General features: G+C 36.8%; 1 protein-coding gene across 1 annotated transcript in view; it reads right to left on the reverse strand.

The window, feature by feature from the left end:
* Positions 1-14,919, reverse strand: part of OSCP1 (organic solute carrier partner 1) — a 50,700-nt gene that overhangs the window by 7,344 nt on the left and 28,437 nt on the right. Inside the window, exons 3-8 of the mRNA XM_074217554.1 lie at positions 11,257-11,424; positions 10,381-10,461; positions 8,644-8,747; positions 7,604-7,732; positions 6,552-6,621; positions 5,545-5,684 (exon numbers count right to left, since the gene is read on the reverse strand). Of these exons, the coding sequence (XP_074073655.1) occupies positions 5,545-5,684; positions 6,552-6,621; positions 7,604-7,732; positions 8,644-8,747; positions 10,381-10,461; positions 11,257-11,424 (692 nt within the window). The remainder of the gene's footprint in view (positions 1-5,544; positions 5,685-6,551; positions 6,622-7,603; positions 7,733-8,643; positions 8,748-10,380; positions 10,462-11,256; positions 11,425-14,919) is intronic.

Genomic DNA, 14,919 nt, shown 5'->3' on the forward strand with positions numbered 1-14,919 from the left:
GAGGAAAGAAAAGAGAAAAATACAAATGAAGAAAGATAGCATGGAGGAAAATACAGAATTAGTAATCTTAACTGTAAATGTGAATGGAATGAACTGTCCCATAAAACAGAAGTGTATAGCAGAATGAATTAAAAACCAGAATCCTACAATATGTTGTTTACAAGAAACACATTTGAAGGAGAGAGATACACATAAAATAAAGGTAAAAGGAGGAAGCAAAATATATTATGCATATATTATGCCTCAACTGAAGAAAAAAATTAGGGGTAGCAATCCAGATTTCAGATAAAAGTAAAAGCAAAAATTGATCTCATTAAAAGGGATAAGGAAGGACACTACATCTTTTTTTTTTTTTTAGGTTTTTGCAAGGCAAATGGGGTTAAGTGGCAATTACTAAGTGTCTGAGATCAGATTTGAACCCAGGTATTCCTGGATTCCAGGGCTGGTGCTTTATCCACTTCCACACCTAGCTGCCCCGAAACTACATCTTCTTAAAAGGCACCATTGAAAATGAAACAATATCATTACTAAACATGTATGAACCTAGTGGAATAGCATACAAATTCCTAGAAGAAAAGCTGAGGGAATTACAAGGAGATGTAGACAGAAAAAATTTAATAATGGGGGACCCCAACCTAACCTCTTTCAGAACTGGATAAATCAAACCATAACAAATAAGAAGGAAGTTAAGAAAGGGAATGAAATCTTTCTTTTTTCTTTTCTTTTCTTTTTTTTTTTAAAGATTTTTTCTAGGCAGTGGGGTTAAGTGGCTTGCCCAAGACCACACAGCTAGGTAATTATTAAGTGTCTGAGAACGGATTTGAACTCAGGTACTCCTGACTCCAGTGCCAGTGCTTTATCCACTGCGCCCCCTAGCCGCACCTGGGAATGAAATCTTAAAAAACTTATATATGATGGACCTCTGGAGAAAACATAATGGGGATAGAAAAGAATATACCTTTTTCTTGGAAGTACATGGCACCTGTACCAAAACTGACCATGTACTAGGTCACAAAAACCTTATAATCAAATGCAGAAAGGCAGAAATAATACATACTTCTCAGACCATGATGCAATAAAAATTACATGTAATAAAGGGTCATGGAAAGTTAAACTAAAAACTAATTGAAAACTAAATAAAATAGCTTAATCTTAAATAATGGGCTGATCAAACAGCAAATAATAGAAATAATCAATAATCATATCCAAGACACCATACCAAAATTTATGGAATGCAGCCAAAGCAGTTTTGAGGGGAAACTTTATATCTCTAAATGCCTATATGAATAAAATGGAGAAAGAGAAGATCAATGAATTGGATATGCAATCAAAAAAAGCTAGAAAAAGAACAAATTAAAGATCCCTAATTGAATACCAAATTATAAATTCTGAAAATCAAGGGGGGATTAATGAACTAAAAGCAAGAAAACCATTGATCTCATAAATAAAACTAGGAGTTAATTTTATGAAAAAGCAATAAAATAGACAAACCTTTAGTTAATCTGATTAAAATTAAAAGAAAGAAGGTAACCAACTTGTATCAAAAACAAAAAGAATGAACTAATCGCCAATGAGAAGGAAATTAAAGAGATAATTTGGAGCTATTTTGCTGTACTATATGCCAACAAATTGGATAACTTGAGTGAAATGGATGAATATTTACAAACATACCAACTGCCCAGATTAACAGAAGAGGAAATAAAATATTTCAATAACCCCATTTCAGAAAAAGAAATTGAAGAAACCATCAATAAACTCCCTAAGAAGAAGTCTCCAGGTTCTCATAGATTTACAAGTGAAATCTACCAAACATAAAGAACAATTAATTCCTATTCCATATAAACTATTTAAAAAAATAGAAGTTCTACCAAATTCCTTTTATGACATCAACATGGTGCTGATACCTAAATCAGGAAGACTCAAAATAGATAAAGGAAATTATAGACCAATCTCCCTAATGAATATATACATATGTTTTAGTTTTTTGCAAGGTAAATGAGGTTAAGCGGCTTGCCCAAGGCCACACAGCTAGGTAATTATTAAGTGTCTGAGGCCGGATTTAAACTCAGGTACTCCTGACTCCAGGGCTGGTGCTCTATCCACTGAGCCACCTAGACACCCCCCCAATGAATATTGATGCAAAAATCTTAAATAAAATTTTAGCAATGAGACTACAGCTGGTTATTACTAGGTTATTACTATTATTATGATCAGGCAAGATTTATACCAGGTAGATAGGGATGGTTCAATATTAGAAAACCGTTAAACATAATTGAACATATCAACAGCAAAACCAATAGAAATCATATGATTATCTCAATAGATTTTGAAAAAGCCTGTGATAAAATACAATATCCATTCCTTTAAAAACACTAGAAAGTTTAGGAATAAATGGATTTTTTTTCTTTCTTTTTTCTTTTTCTTTTTCAGATTTTTCAAGGCAATGGGGTTAAGTGGCTTGCTTGCCCAAGGCCACATGGCTAGGTAATTATTAATTGTCTGAGGCTGGATTTGAACTCAGGTACTCCTGACTCCAGGGTCAGTGCTCTATCCACTGTGCCACCTAGCCTCCCCTAGAATTTTCTTTAAAATAATAAATAGTATCTATCTAAAACCATCAACAAATATACATAATGGGAATAAACTCGGAGCATTTCCAATAAAATCATGGGTGAAACAAGGATGCCCATTATTATGACCATTACCATTCAATATAGTATTAGAAATGCTAGCTTTAGCAATAATGGAAGAAAAAGAAATTGAAGGAATCAGAATTGGCAATAAGAAAGTAAAGCTTTCACTTTTTGCAGATGATATGATGGTATACTTAGAGAACCAGAGAAAATCATCTAAAAAACTCCTTGGAACAATTAACAAATTCAGCAAAGTAGCAGGATATAAAATAAACCCATATAAATCATCAGAATTTCTATATATATGAACAACAAAACCCAAAAGAAAGAGAAATTCCATTTAAAGTAACTAGACAACATTAAATACTTGGGAATTTACTTCCCAAGACAAACCCAGAAACTGTATGAACACAATTATAAAGCACTTCTCACCCAAATAAAGTCAAATCTAAATAATTGGAAAAATGTCAATTGTTCATGGTTAGGTTGAGCTAATATAATAAAAAAGATGATTCTACCTAAATTAATTACTTATTCAATGCCATACCAATCAAACTACCAAATAATTATTTTACTGGGCTAGAAAAAAATAGTAACAAAATTCTTCTGGAGCAACAAAAAGTCAAGAATAGCAAGAGAACTGATGAAAAAAAATATGAAGAAAGGTGGCCTAGCTTTATCAGATCTAAAACTGTACTATAAAGTGACAGTCATTGAAACTGTCTGGTACTGGTTAAGAAATAGAGTAATGGATTAGTGGACTAGAATAAGTTAAAAAAACTATAGTAATCTACTGTTTGACAAACCCAAAGACATCAGCTTCTGGGATAAGAATTCACTATTTCACAAAAATTGTTGGGAAAACTGGAAAATAGTATGGCAAAACCTAGTCATAGACCCACATCTCACACCTTATACTAAAACAAAATGGGTACAGGATTTAGACATAAAGAGTGACACTATAGATAAATTAATAGACCAAGAAATACTCTATCAGATCTATGGAAAGGGGACAAATTTATGACCAAAACAAGAATTAGAGTACATTATAAACTGCAAAATGAATTACTTTGATTATATTAAATTAAAAAGTTTTTGCATTAATAAAATCAATGCTGCCAAAATTAGAAGGAAAGCAGAAAGCTAGAAAACAATCTTCACAACTAGGAGTTCTGATAAGGTCTCATCTCTAAAATATATGGAGAATGGCATCAAATTTATAAGGTTATAAGTCATTCCCCAATTGATAAATGGTCAAAAGAGACAGTTTTAAATAGACAGTTTTCAAATGAAGAAATTAAAGCTATATATAAAACACATGATTTATAATAATCATTACTGATTAGAGAAATGTAAATTAAAACAACTATGAGGTATCATCTTACACCTATCAGATTGGCTAAGAGGAGAAAAAGGGAAAATGATCAATGCTGTAGAAGTTGTGGAAGGATTGGGACACTGATGCATTGCTGGTGGAGTTGTGAACAGATCCAACTTTTCTGAAGAGCAATATGGAACTATGCCCAAAGAGCAATGAAACTGTTCATTCCCTTTGACCTAGCAATTCCAATTTCTAGGCCTATATCCAGAAGAAATCATGAAAAAATGGAAAAAGTCCCACATGTTCCAAAATACTCATAGCAGCTCTTTTTGTAGTGGCAAAGAACTGGAAATTGAAGGGATGCCCATCAACTAGGGAATGGCTAAACAAGTTATGGTATATGAATACTATAGAATATTATTGTTCTATAAGAAATCATAAATGGCTAGACTCTAGAGAAGCAGGATCTGATGCTAAGCAAAGGGAGCAGAACCAAGAGAACAATGAACCCATTAACATTGTGAGATGATCAACCTTGATGGAAGCAGTTCCTCTCAGCAGTTCAGAAAGCTAGAACAACTGTATTTAGATGGGCTATGGACAATGCTATCCTCATCCAGAGGAAGAAAAACAAAACAACGCCCCCCAAAAACCTTCAGAATCTGATGAACACTTTATGAAAATCATCTCTTATGTATCTCTTTCCCTTAATCCTCATTCCTCATACTGAAAATGATTAATCTGCAAATATGTTTATCAAAAATATGTATGTGTATGTACAATGTTAATCTGACTGTTTGCTGATGAAGGGAGGGGTATGGGGAGGGTGGAAGGAAATCTTGTAACTTAAATACATATATGCATATGGATGAATGTTGAAAAACTTTCATAACATTTGGAAAAATAAAATATCAATTAAAAAAAAGCTGGGCTTTTTTGTTTCTGGTAGAAAAATGGGGTCATCCCCATTTAGAGACGAGGGGATGGGCTCTGGGCAGTTAAGTGATATGTCTATGATTATACAACCACTGAGTTTCTGATTTAAGATATGAACCAAATGTTCTATTATGTCTTGCTGACTTCTATATAGGCAGAAGGTGGCACAGTAGATAGAGCACTGGCCTTGGAGTCTGGAGGTTGGGAGTTTGAATCCAGCCTCAGACACTTGACTCTTACTATCTGTGTGACCTTGGGCACATCACTTAACCTGGATTGGCTCTCATTCAGGAACATCTCTAGTCATCCTAATTCATTTCTGGCCAATGGACCCTGGTGACTTGGCACAGCACCCCCTCACTCAAATACAATTCATGTACTTATAATGGCATCACTTCCCTGATGTCGTGTTCTTCTTTGGAATGACATGGGGATCATTTATGAGAAGATGTACAAAACACTTTATGATATGGTATGTAAGACCAAGAGATTAGACAGTCATATAGCAAGATGAAGGATAAATGCATAATCCAAGTACTACATTCATAAATATGATTCAAACTCATTCTCTCTCTCTCTCTCTCTCTCTCTCTCTCTCTCTCTCTCTCTCTCTCCTGACAGATCTATTAAAGTACCAATAATAGTAAAACATACTCTTCTTCTTCATCAGTGGTAAACAGATTCAACCGGAATCCGGGTTCAGGACCACTGGTTTTCTTAATCTCCATTCTTCCCATCAACCTGGCCAAGAAATTCAGTTCTTCTTTAGCAAGAGGGTTCGGGGCAGTGCTCTCCTATTAAAACAATTTTATACGTTTTAGCCCTGTGAAGCCTTAGATACTGTAACAGATTACATAGATTTGGGGTTAACATTTCAAATAAAGGAAAATTTAGCTTAAATAAAAATAAAACATGATTTCTACGATGAATTTGTACAACTAGAAAGCCTGGAAATGCCTATAATCCTTCTCTAACAGTGGCAGAAACAAGCTCTTAGTTACAGAGAGCACAGGGATCTGAACCCTAAGTAGAGGGGCTTCACAACTGAAGTGAATTAGGCTTCTATGACAGGTTTTGGAATGGCTCCAGTGACATGCTCTGAGACAGAGAGAACAGATAAAGCCTGGGCTGCAGGAGTGCCAACTCTTTTTTTTTTTTTACAAAATATTTTCCCCTGTAAAGATAAGAACTTCGTTTTTTTACTTTTGGGTTCATTTTTTTTCCTTCCAGTACTATGAAATAACTCCATGGAACAAGGGCTGCTCCTGTCTCATTTTGGATGGGCTTTCATACTGTCCTCTAGTGGTGAGAGCTACTTCTGAGAGGCACTAGAGGACTGAGCCAGTAGGAAATTATTTGCTCCATAACTATATATATAAGGAAACTTAAAATTAGAATTCATGCACCACAGTATAAGCAGAGAAGCCCTTTCTACAGAAGTGCTGATATCAAGCAATGGTAACCATGGCTTAAGGGCACCAATCCATATGACCTGCATTTTGTGGTGGCTGGGGTTTTCAGGCAAAGGCCCAAATTCCCTTTATCTACTCACTGAAAATGTACACCTCCAATGAAGGACAGAGAGCATTCTAAACGGGCTATGTGCTCAGACCAGGGTAAGATGTCAAGCTGGCCACCCTGGAGGGCAGGGAAAGGCTCACCTTTGTATTCAAAGCTGAGTTCTTTGGTGCTCCAGACACATGGGTTTCCACGGGCCGACTAATGCTGTACCTGGCAACAGTAACAAATAGCTCAATATTTTCCTGGTTGCTGTATCATTTCACAGACTTTCTAATGATTCCCTATTTCCACTCACACATCAGTTACTTTGAGGATCTGAGTATCTGGAGTGAAGAGTGTGGATTTTGGAAGGGTTGGGATGCTGGATATCAAACACTCCTAATTTTCAGTCCTTCAGGAGTAAATAAAAATAGAATTGGGAACATCTCCCTTTATACTTTAAGATCATCCCTAAATAAGGTCAAATGTGATCATCATGTACAAATGAAAAAAAATGTATACTGTTTCATCAATAAAATAAAAAAGCATGTATTTATTCAGTGTTTGCTATACGCAAATGCACATTAGAGGTAGCCAGGTGGCCCAGTGAATAGAACACTGGATCTGGAGTCAGGAGGACCTGAGTTCAAATCCAGACTCAGACACTTACTCGCTGTGTGATTCTGGGTAAGATCCTTAATCCCTGTGGCCTTAATTCATTGGAGAACACCACTCCAGGATATTTGCCAAGAAAACCCCATGGATAGTGTTGGGGTGCTGTGGCCCCCGAGATCATAGAGTTGGACACAGCTAAAGGACTGATTAGCAATACTGCGCAAACACTGGGGATACAAAAAGAAAGCAAATGGGTTCATGTTCTCAAGAAGCTCAGGTTCTCCTAAAGGGAGAGACCTAGCCTAGGGGCTCCAGATGCAAGTCCAGAGGAGAGGTCCAAAGATCTTGAGGCTGCAGCCTCTGGCCATTTGCTCTGACTGCTTTCTTCCAGGATGAGTGAGGCCTTTTTCTTTATCTACAGAGTTCCTTTCAGGGCTGTAGCTTTAGTTTTCTATGACAAGTCAAGGATCTGAGTGTGATCTGCAGGAGGAAAAGAGCCCCTCCGCCTCCAGCAGTGACTTCTGAAGCTAGGCTCAAAGAAGCTTTTAATGAAAAGCTATTCTCCTTAGCTTCTTTCAGGAAGATGGAGTTTACTTACATATTTGTCCCTAATGTTAGGAGTCTGTCTCCATAAAGATCAAAGGAACCTTCTTTCTGGGCACTGTCATAGTGACCACCATGCTTAAACTCCACTCTCTTCACTTCTTCTCCTTTGTTATTAAACATCCTGTAACACAAGAATGATCCCACAGGTCAAAGACCTGCACATGCTTTATTCTTTTTGCTGTCTTTGCCCATAAAACATTGCTCCCAACGTTACTGGATATGTTCTAATACTTTTTATAACCACAAGAGTAAGAATGAAAAATAGGGTAGAAGTGTGTTCTGTAGAGGGAAACTTTATTGAACTCTCTTTAATTAGGCCAGTAACTGAGACCTTAGCTTATAATAAAAACAAATCTAAGAAAAAACAAAAAAGTTACCTGGTCCAAATCTCAAATCTTCTCTAACATATGATCATAAAGACTCAGTATAAATCTATGCATGATGGGGAACCATTAGCCCACTCCATTTTTAAATATCTCTAATTAAGAGAAAGTTATATTGATTCAAAATCTGCCTTCCTAAAACCTATTACCTACTAGTGCAAATTCTTTTCTTTTAATTCCCTTAAGACAAGTTTAATCTTTTACATGAAGGGCCTTTATCTGAAGACAGATACAATATTTACACTAAGATTTTTCTTTTCCAGCCTAGATTTGAAAAGTTTGTTGAACTAATTTTCATATAAGAGGTCATTTGGTCCCCTTGTCATGCTGGTCACCCTTTCCATGGATGGTTAATCATTGTTTCTCTTATAGAACTCTTTTATTCTATAATCTGACTAGCACAAAGCGAGGTAAGTATTCTTCCTTGCTTTGGGCACTGAATTAATGGAATATGAGATTAAATTAGTCTTTTTTTTGGGGGGGGACAGAGAAGGGATAGCTATAACATACTGTTGACTTATATTGAACTTTTTTAGTCACTAAGATGACCATATTATATCAGGTTGTATTTCCTTTGTCCTGTACTCATGAAATTAATTGTTGAAAAGGTATTAAAAACCTCTGTCAAATCATTGTTGTGAGAATTCACCTGATGAGTCCAGGAACTTCAGTTCCCCATGGAACAGGCCCAGATATTGGTAACACGAAGCGACCATTTGAATTCTGAACTTTGTCCTTTAGAAATATGGATACCTAGGAAAGACATAGTAGTCATAACATTTTTAGTATCAAGCCAACTGAAGTGCAGTCTAAAAATCAAAAGTATACAAAATCATTTCTGAGATGGTAAGTATACTAGAACTCAGGGCTATTTCAGTCATCACTATAAGGAGGAGTAAGACAATAAGAAGCAAGGCATCCATGTACAAATGAGTCAGATGCAAATTTGTGTTTTTCAGCCTTCTTCACAAATGAAAAGCCTTATTTTTTTATCCCATTGTTCATTGGGAGTTAGATGCGTCATGGGCTAAAAATTATTAAGAGACTTTTAACAAGCTAATCACATTAGCTATTTAAAGTTATTTATGTACTGGGAAAAAATCTATTGCTATTATCATTACTAATTTTTATAGTATGCCTAAAAGGAAGTTTGACAGTGTGGCTTCCTCAGGACTTTTAAAATTGGCATTATAAATGAAACAAGACATTCTCAAATCAGATGGTCTTAAAAGGTGGGCTGATTTTTCATTATAAAATCATCTATTAAGCACCTACTTCATGCAAGACCCTGTGTTCACCACTGAATATATAAAGAGATAGTCTTTGCCCTCAAAGAACTTACAATCTAGTTTATGAGATAGAAGATAATGAATACTACAAAGGGACATAGAAGAGTTAAGAGGAGGTCCAAGGAAAAAGAATGATCCCTGTGGGCTAGGCTTGAGAACTGGGCTTGGAGGATGGGTAGGACTGTGAGCATTGATGAGAATCCATAGGAATGGCGTGAGCAGGGGTAAGAGTTGGGATCTGGAAGAATGAATTTGTAAAGGGGAATTATGGAAAATTATTGAAGATGTAATTATTAAAAAAAAGCTACATGTGTTAGTTCCTGACAGAAATCAACCATATTAAAAGTCACGTGTATTTCTTAATTTAACCAAAGAACCTATATTTTGCAAAGAGAATTTTATTTCACATTTTCCTGCAATGGAGACAGATCTGTCATTCTCTAAAAAAAATTTATTTATTTATTTATTTGCTTATTTATTTATTTATTTATTTATTTATTTATTTAAGGCAATGGGGTTAAGAGTTAAGTATGGTCTTGCCCAAGGACATACAGCTGAGCAATTATTAAGTGTCTGAGGGCAAATTTGAACTCAGGTTCTCCTGACTCCAAAGCCGGTGCTCTATCCATTGCACCACCTAGCTGTCCCCGACAGATCTTTCTTTATGCTTAGTTGAAATAAGTGAGATTAAAAACAGGATTCAAGGACCCTGACAAAATTATACCTATAGATGAAAGGATCTATAGAAATTTATATTAATGCTATTATTATTGTTGTCGCTATTAATAACAGAGAACTTCATAATTTAACAAGTATTTTCCTTACTACAACACTGTGAGGTGGACAGTACAAGTATCTTTGTTTTACAGATGAGAAAACTGAGGTCCAGGGAACTTATATAGCTTGCCTCTGCTAGTAAATTGCAGGATGAATCTGAAACCCTCTTTACCTGAAAAACAGAGTTCTGTCTCCTGTATTTGCCCTCCATAGGCTAGTAACTCCTATTACCTCTCAATGTGGGTCCCCCACTTCTATGCTCTTACAGCATCTCCATTTTAAGGCTTACTGATCCTTTAAGAGACCATTTATCCACTTACCCGGATGTGCATGTCCTGAAAGAAAATCAGCAGAGTCTGTCTGATGTGCTGGAACTCACCTTCAGAAAGACAACCATAAACCTGCAAAAACAGAGAACAAGGTCCATAAGCTTTCTGGGAAGAAGTGGGTGCACAGTGAAATGAAGGATTCAGAATGGACCAGAAAAGCAAAGCAGCCATGACAACTGGACCACCCAAGAGAATCGTTACAGAATAAAAATAAAATGAAAAGCATGAAGAAAATTATTAGAGAATAGATATTTTAAAAATATCATTATTGTATTTTCATTCCCCTACAAAAAACTCCTGAGAACATAGCCTATAATTTAATAAAAATCACAGAATTCTAGCTCTAAGGAAGATATTTTAGAGGTTTTCTAGGACAGTCTTCTTAAGTCTCTCCTCTTTTCCCATTTCTTAGTTTTACAGAAGAGGACATTAAAGCATAGAGGAGGAGAGACTTGCATCTAGGCTGACATCAGAGACACTAACTTCTGGGGAGGCTGGAGGACTAGGGGCTGGCGATATGGTAGAAGAGATCCCTGGTTGTGGGAATGGAGATCTTGTTTTGAGATCCTGTATACCATAGCTGAGAGACTAGAAGATTCTAGTGTAATCTATTGTATTGTATTCTATTCTAGGAACTCCTCTCCATAGAGGACAGAAAACACTGGCTACCTGTTGTGGTCATGGAGAAGGGCAAATAATTGTAGCTAAAGCCTGAAATGTTTCCTGAAAGGTAATAACTTCTCAAATGGTTCAAATTTTGTTAGGAGATTTGTAGGCTTGCTGGCCATGGAATTTACCTTTCCTAAAAACAGAAATGAAAAAGAATGCTAACAGGACTGAGGGTTTATTGACTGATAAAGTCCTTACTTCAACTATTTGCCGAAAGGTCTCATCCACTTGGTTCACGATGGTTGGGGAGTCACGGATAAATTCCCTGATGGTATCTAAGTGGTTGAAAGTGACCAGCAATATATCCTTAGGTCGGGGACTCAGTAACACTTGATATTTGAAAGCCATGGTCATCAAGTCATAAAGCTGAAAACCCAAACAATAAAAAAAAATTACTGAAGTTAGAGTTACTGATCAATCAATGTGATATTATGTTTTAAATATTTTTTTTCAATTGTGCCCAACTCTTCATGACCCATTTGGGATTTCCTTGACAAAGATACTGGAGTGGTTTGCCATTTCCTTCTCCAACTATTTTATGGATAAGGAAACTGAGGCAAACTGAGGACTAAGTGACTTACCTAGGGTCACAAAGCTAGGAAATATCTAAGACTGGACTTGAACTCAGGAAGATGTCCTCCTGACTCCAAGCCCAGTGGTCTATCTACTGGACCATGTAATATTATTCCTCCATTAAAATCCTCTGTTGTCTCATTGTGACATGGAAACTATTTTTTCCAGCTAGAAAAACTTCAAGGACAGGTTTAGGAATGATTGTGTATCAGTAGTCTCAGGATTAGCCCAGCTAATTATGGAAAGACTCATCACCAGAAGATTAGTGATTAATATTCTTGTTCTCTGCAACTCATGAAAACCATTTCTGAATGCATGGAGCAGTGCAATATGGGACAGAGTGCCCACAATGACAAAATCACATATTTAGTGGGTTCATTCCTTTTCTTTTTTTCAAAGGTTTTATTTATTTTGAGTTTTACAATTTTCCCCATAAACTTACTTCCCTCCCCCTCCTCACAGAAGGCAATTTGCCAGTCTTTACATTGTTTCCATGGTATACATTAATCCAAATTGAATGTGATGAGAGAGAAATCATATCCTTAAGGAAGAAACAAAGTATAAGAGATAGCAAGATCAGACAATAAGGTATCAGTTTTTTTCCTAAATTAAAGTCCTTGGTCTTTGTTCAAACTCCACAATTCTTTCTCTGGATACAGATGGTATTCTCCATTGCAGACAGCCCCAAATTGTCCCTGACTGTTGCACTGATGGAATGAGCAAGTCCATCAAAGTTGATCATCACTCCCATGGTGCTGTTAGGGTGTACAATGTTTTTCTGGTTCTACTCATCTTGCTCAGCATCAGTTCATGCAAATCTCTCCAGGCTTCCCTGAATTCTCATCCCTCCTGGTTTCTAATAGAACGATAGTGTTCCATGACATACATATACCACAGTTTGCTAATCCATTCCCCAACTGAAGTACATTTACTTGATTTCCAATTCTTTGCCATCACAAAAAGGGATGCTATGAATATTTTTGTACAAGTGATGTTTTTACCCTTTTTCATCATCTTTTCAGGATATAGACCCAGTAGTGGTATTGCTGGGTCAAAGGGTATGCACATTTTTGTTGCCCTTTGGGGGTTTTCCCTTTCTTGATGTCCAATCTTCATTTTTTCCTTTCTTGACCTTGGACTGGACCTGAGACAGACACTAGGATTGACAGAGAATCAAATACAAACTCTAAATCAGTGCCTCATTCTTCACCTTCTTAAACTGGTACCATTTAAATTTATTCTGAGGAAGCAGACTTTAGAATAAACTTCCTCCCACTCACCTATTCCCAGATCCCTGGTATCTGGAGAACTACTCTATCCCATCATCACAGGACAATGGACTTACAGGAGCTCCAACTAATGATTATTTCCCAAGATTATGGCCAGCAAACTTTCAGTTCTTGTTTTTATTATCTGAGTGATTCAGTGTCACTGTCTCTTGGGACATTCTCTGGCTTCCCATGCCCATCCAGTTCAAAGTCATCTCTTCCACAGTCTATTGTATTCTGTTCTATTAGCAAACTTTCTATTGTTCCTGGTCTCTTCTTTTTTTTCACTCTTTCCAGATTCTTGTGCTCACTGAAACCTTGTCCCCTCTGGAAGACTATATTCCTGAGCGTCCTTTTAGTGAAAGCTGTTTCTTAGGGAACTATGAGCTCAATATGAGTTAATAGTGTGCTATTAAAAGGCAATTAAAAAGGCAAATAAAAACCCAGCTGCCTGGTTAAAGGTAAGCCTGGCAGGTGACAATGTATGTGGACTGCTCATTAAAGAGATGAAATAACCCCCAAAGCAGGAAAGATTGCTGCATTATGGTGGCAATGGCAAAGGGTAATACTGGATATGGTGTTCCATCCTATTATAGTGTGTCTAGGGATATGAAACAGAATTTCAGCATTAAAAGGAAACAAGTTCAGCCCATTCCTGAAAAATATCCTCCCCTAAATCATGAGACAAATATGAGAGACTGTTATAAGAAGGATGAGAGTTGATAAGGGCTCAAACCAAGATGGCTGATTAGCATTATGAGTAAAAGAGAAGAGAAGGGATTTGAGAGATGTTATAGAAGTAAAAACAGCAAGAACTGCCAATTGAGAACCCAAGCAACTGGCAAAGATGATGGTGCCTTCTATAGAAATAGGTAATCTGGAGGACTAGAAATTTTTGGGGAAAGATGTTTCAGAAGTAATACATTTGGAACATTTGTTCTGAAATGTATGATAGATGATGACAGGGGTCTGAAGCTCAGGGGGAGACCCTAGCTTAGGTATGAAGATTTGTGAGTCAACTACATAGAGACAGTGATTCAATAGTGAATGCTGAACTTGGGGAAGGGCAGAACTTGAGTTCAAACTCCAGCTCTGCTACTCCTTGTGAGACCTTAAGTAATCACTAGTGGGTTGAACCTCAATTTCATCACTTGAAAAATTAAGGGGTTGGAATAAATGCCCTCCAAAGTTCCCAGTCCTTCAATTTCTGATCCATGATCCTGTCATCTGGGCCAGAGCCTTGCTGTGGTTACCAACTCACTGCCATAGTCTCTATCCCATCTTTCTCCAGAAGTCTGAGAATAATGAATCTCTTTGCTTATTTGTACCCCCTCCCTTCTCCTTACTTATTTTTGCCTGAGTAGGAGTCTAAGCCACTTCAACTAGTCCAGGCCAATCCTTCTACCTGTGCTCTACATCTCATCCTCTCATTTATTCTCCAGGGGCTTGATCTGTGCATTATTCCCTCTCTCTCAATTACATTCAATTATTTCCTTTCTATTAGCTCTTTGCTGCCTATAAACAAGCTCAGGTCTCCCTCATTCTTAAAAAAGCCTGCCCTTGACCCTGCCGTACCACAAAATTATCCCTCTCTCTCTTCCCTTTCAGTGCCAAACTATCAGAACAAATCATTTACATTTGTATTTGTATTTGCTGCCTCCATTTCCTTCTCTACTCTTTGCTGTATTGATTTTGGTGCCACCAAATGACCAGAAATATGCTCTCTCTAAGGTTATCAAGTGACTACTGCTAAATTTGATGGTCTTTTTTCAGTCCTCATCCTTGGCTGCTCTATAGTTTCTAGTAATGATGACCAGTCTCTCCTTGTTGGAGTCATTAGCTTTCTTGACTTTCTTATATCTCTGCTTTCTCCCAATTATCCTCCCACCTGTACAACTTCCCTTTTAAAGTCTTTCTGGATTATCCATTTTCAAAACTTTTAATAAGGGTGTCTCACAGAATTCTATCCTTAGCTCTCTTCTCTGTTCCTTTTGGGCACATTTCTAATCATCCTGATCTA

Source organism: Macrotis lagotis, chromosome 1, assembly GCF_037893015.1.
Source record: "Macrotis lagotis isolate mMagLag1 chromosome 1, bilby.v1.9.chrom.fasta, whole genome shotgun sequence".
NCBI classification, from domain to species: domain Eukaryota; kingdom Metazoa; phylum Chordata; class Mammalia; order Peramelemorphia; family Peramelidae; genus Macrotis; species Macrotis lagotis.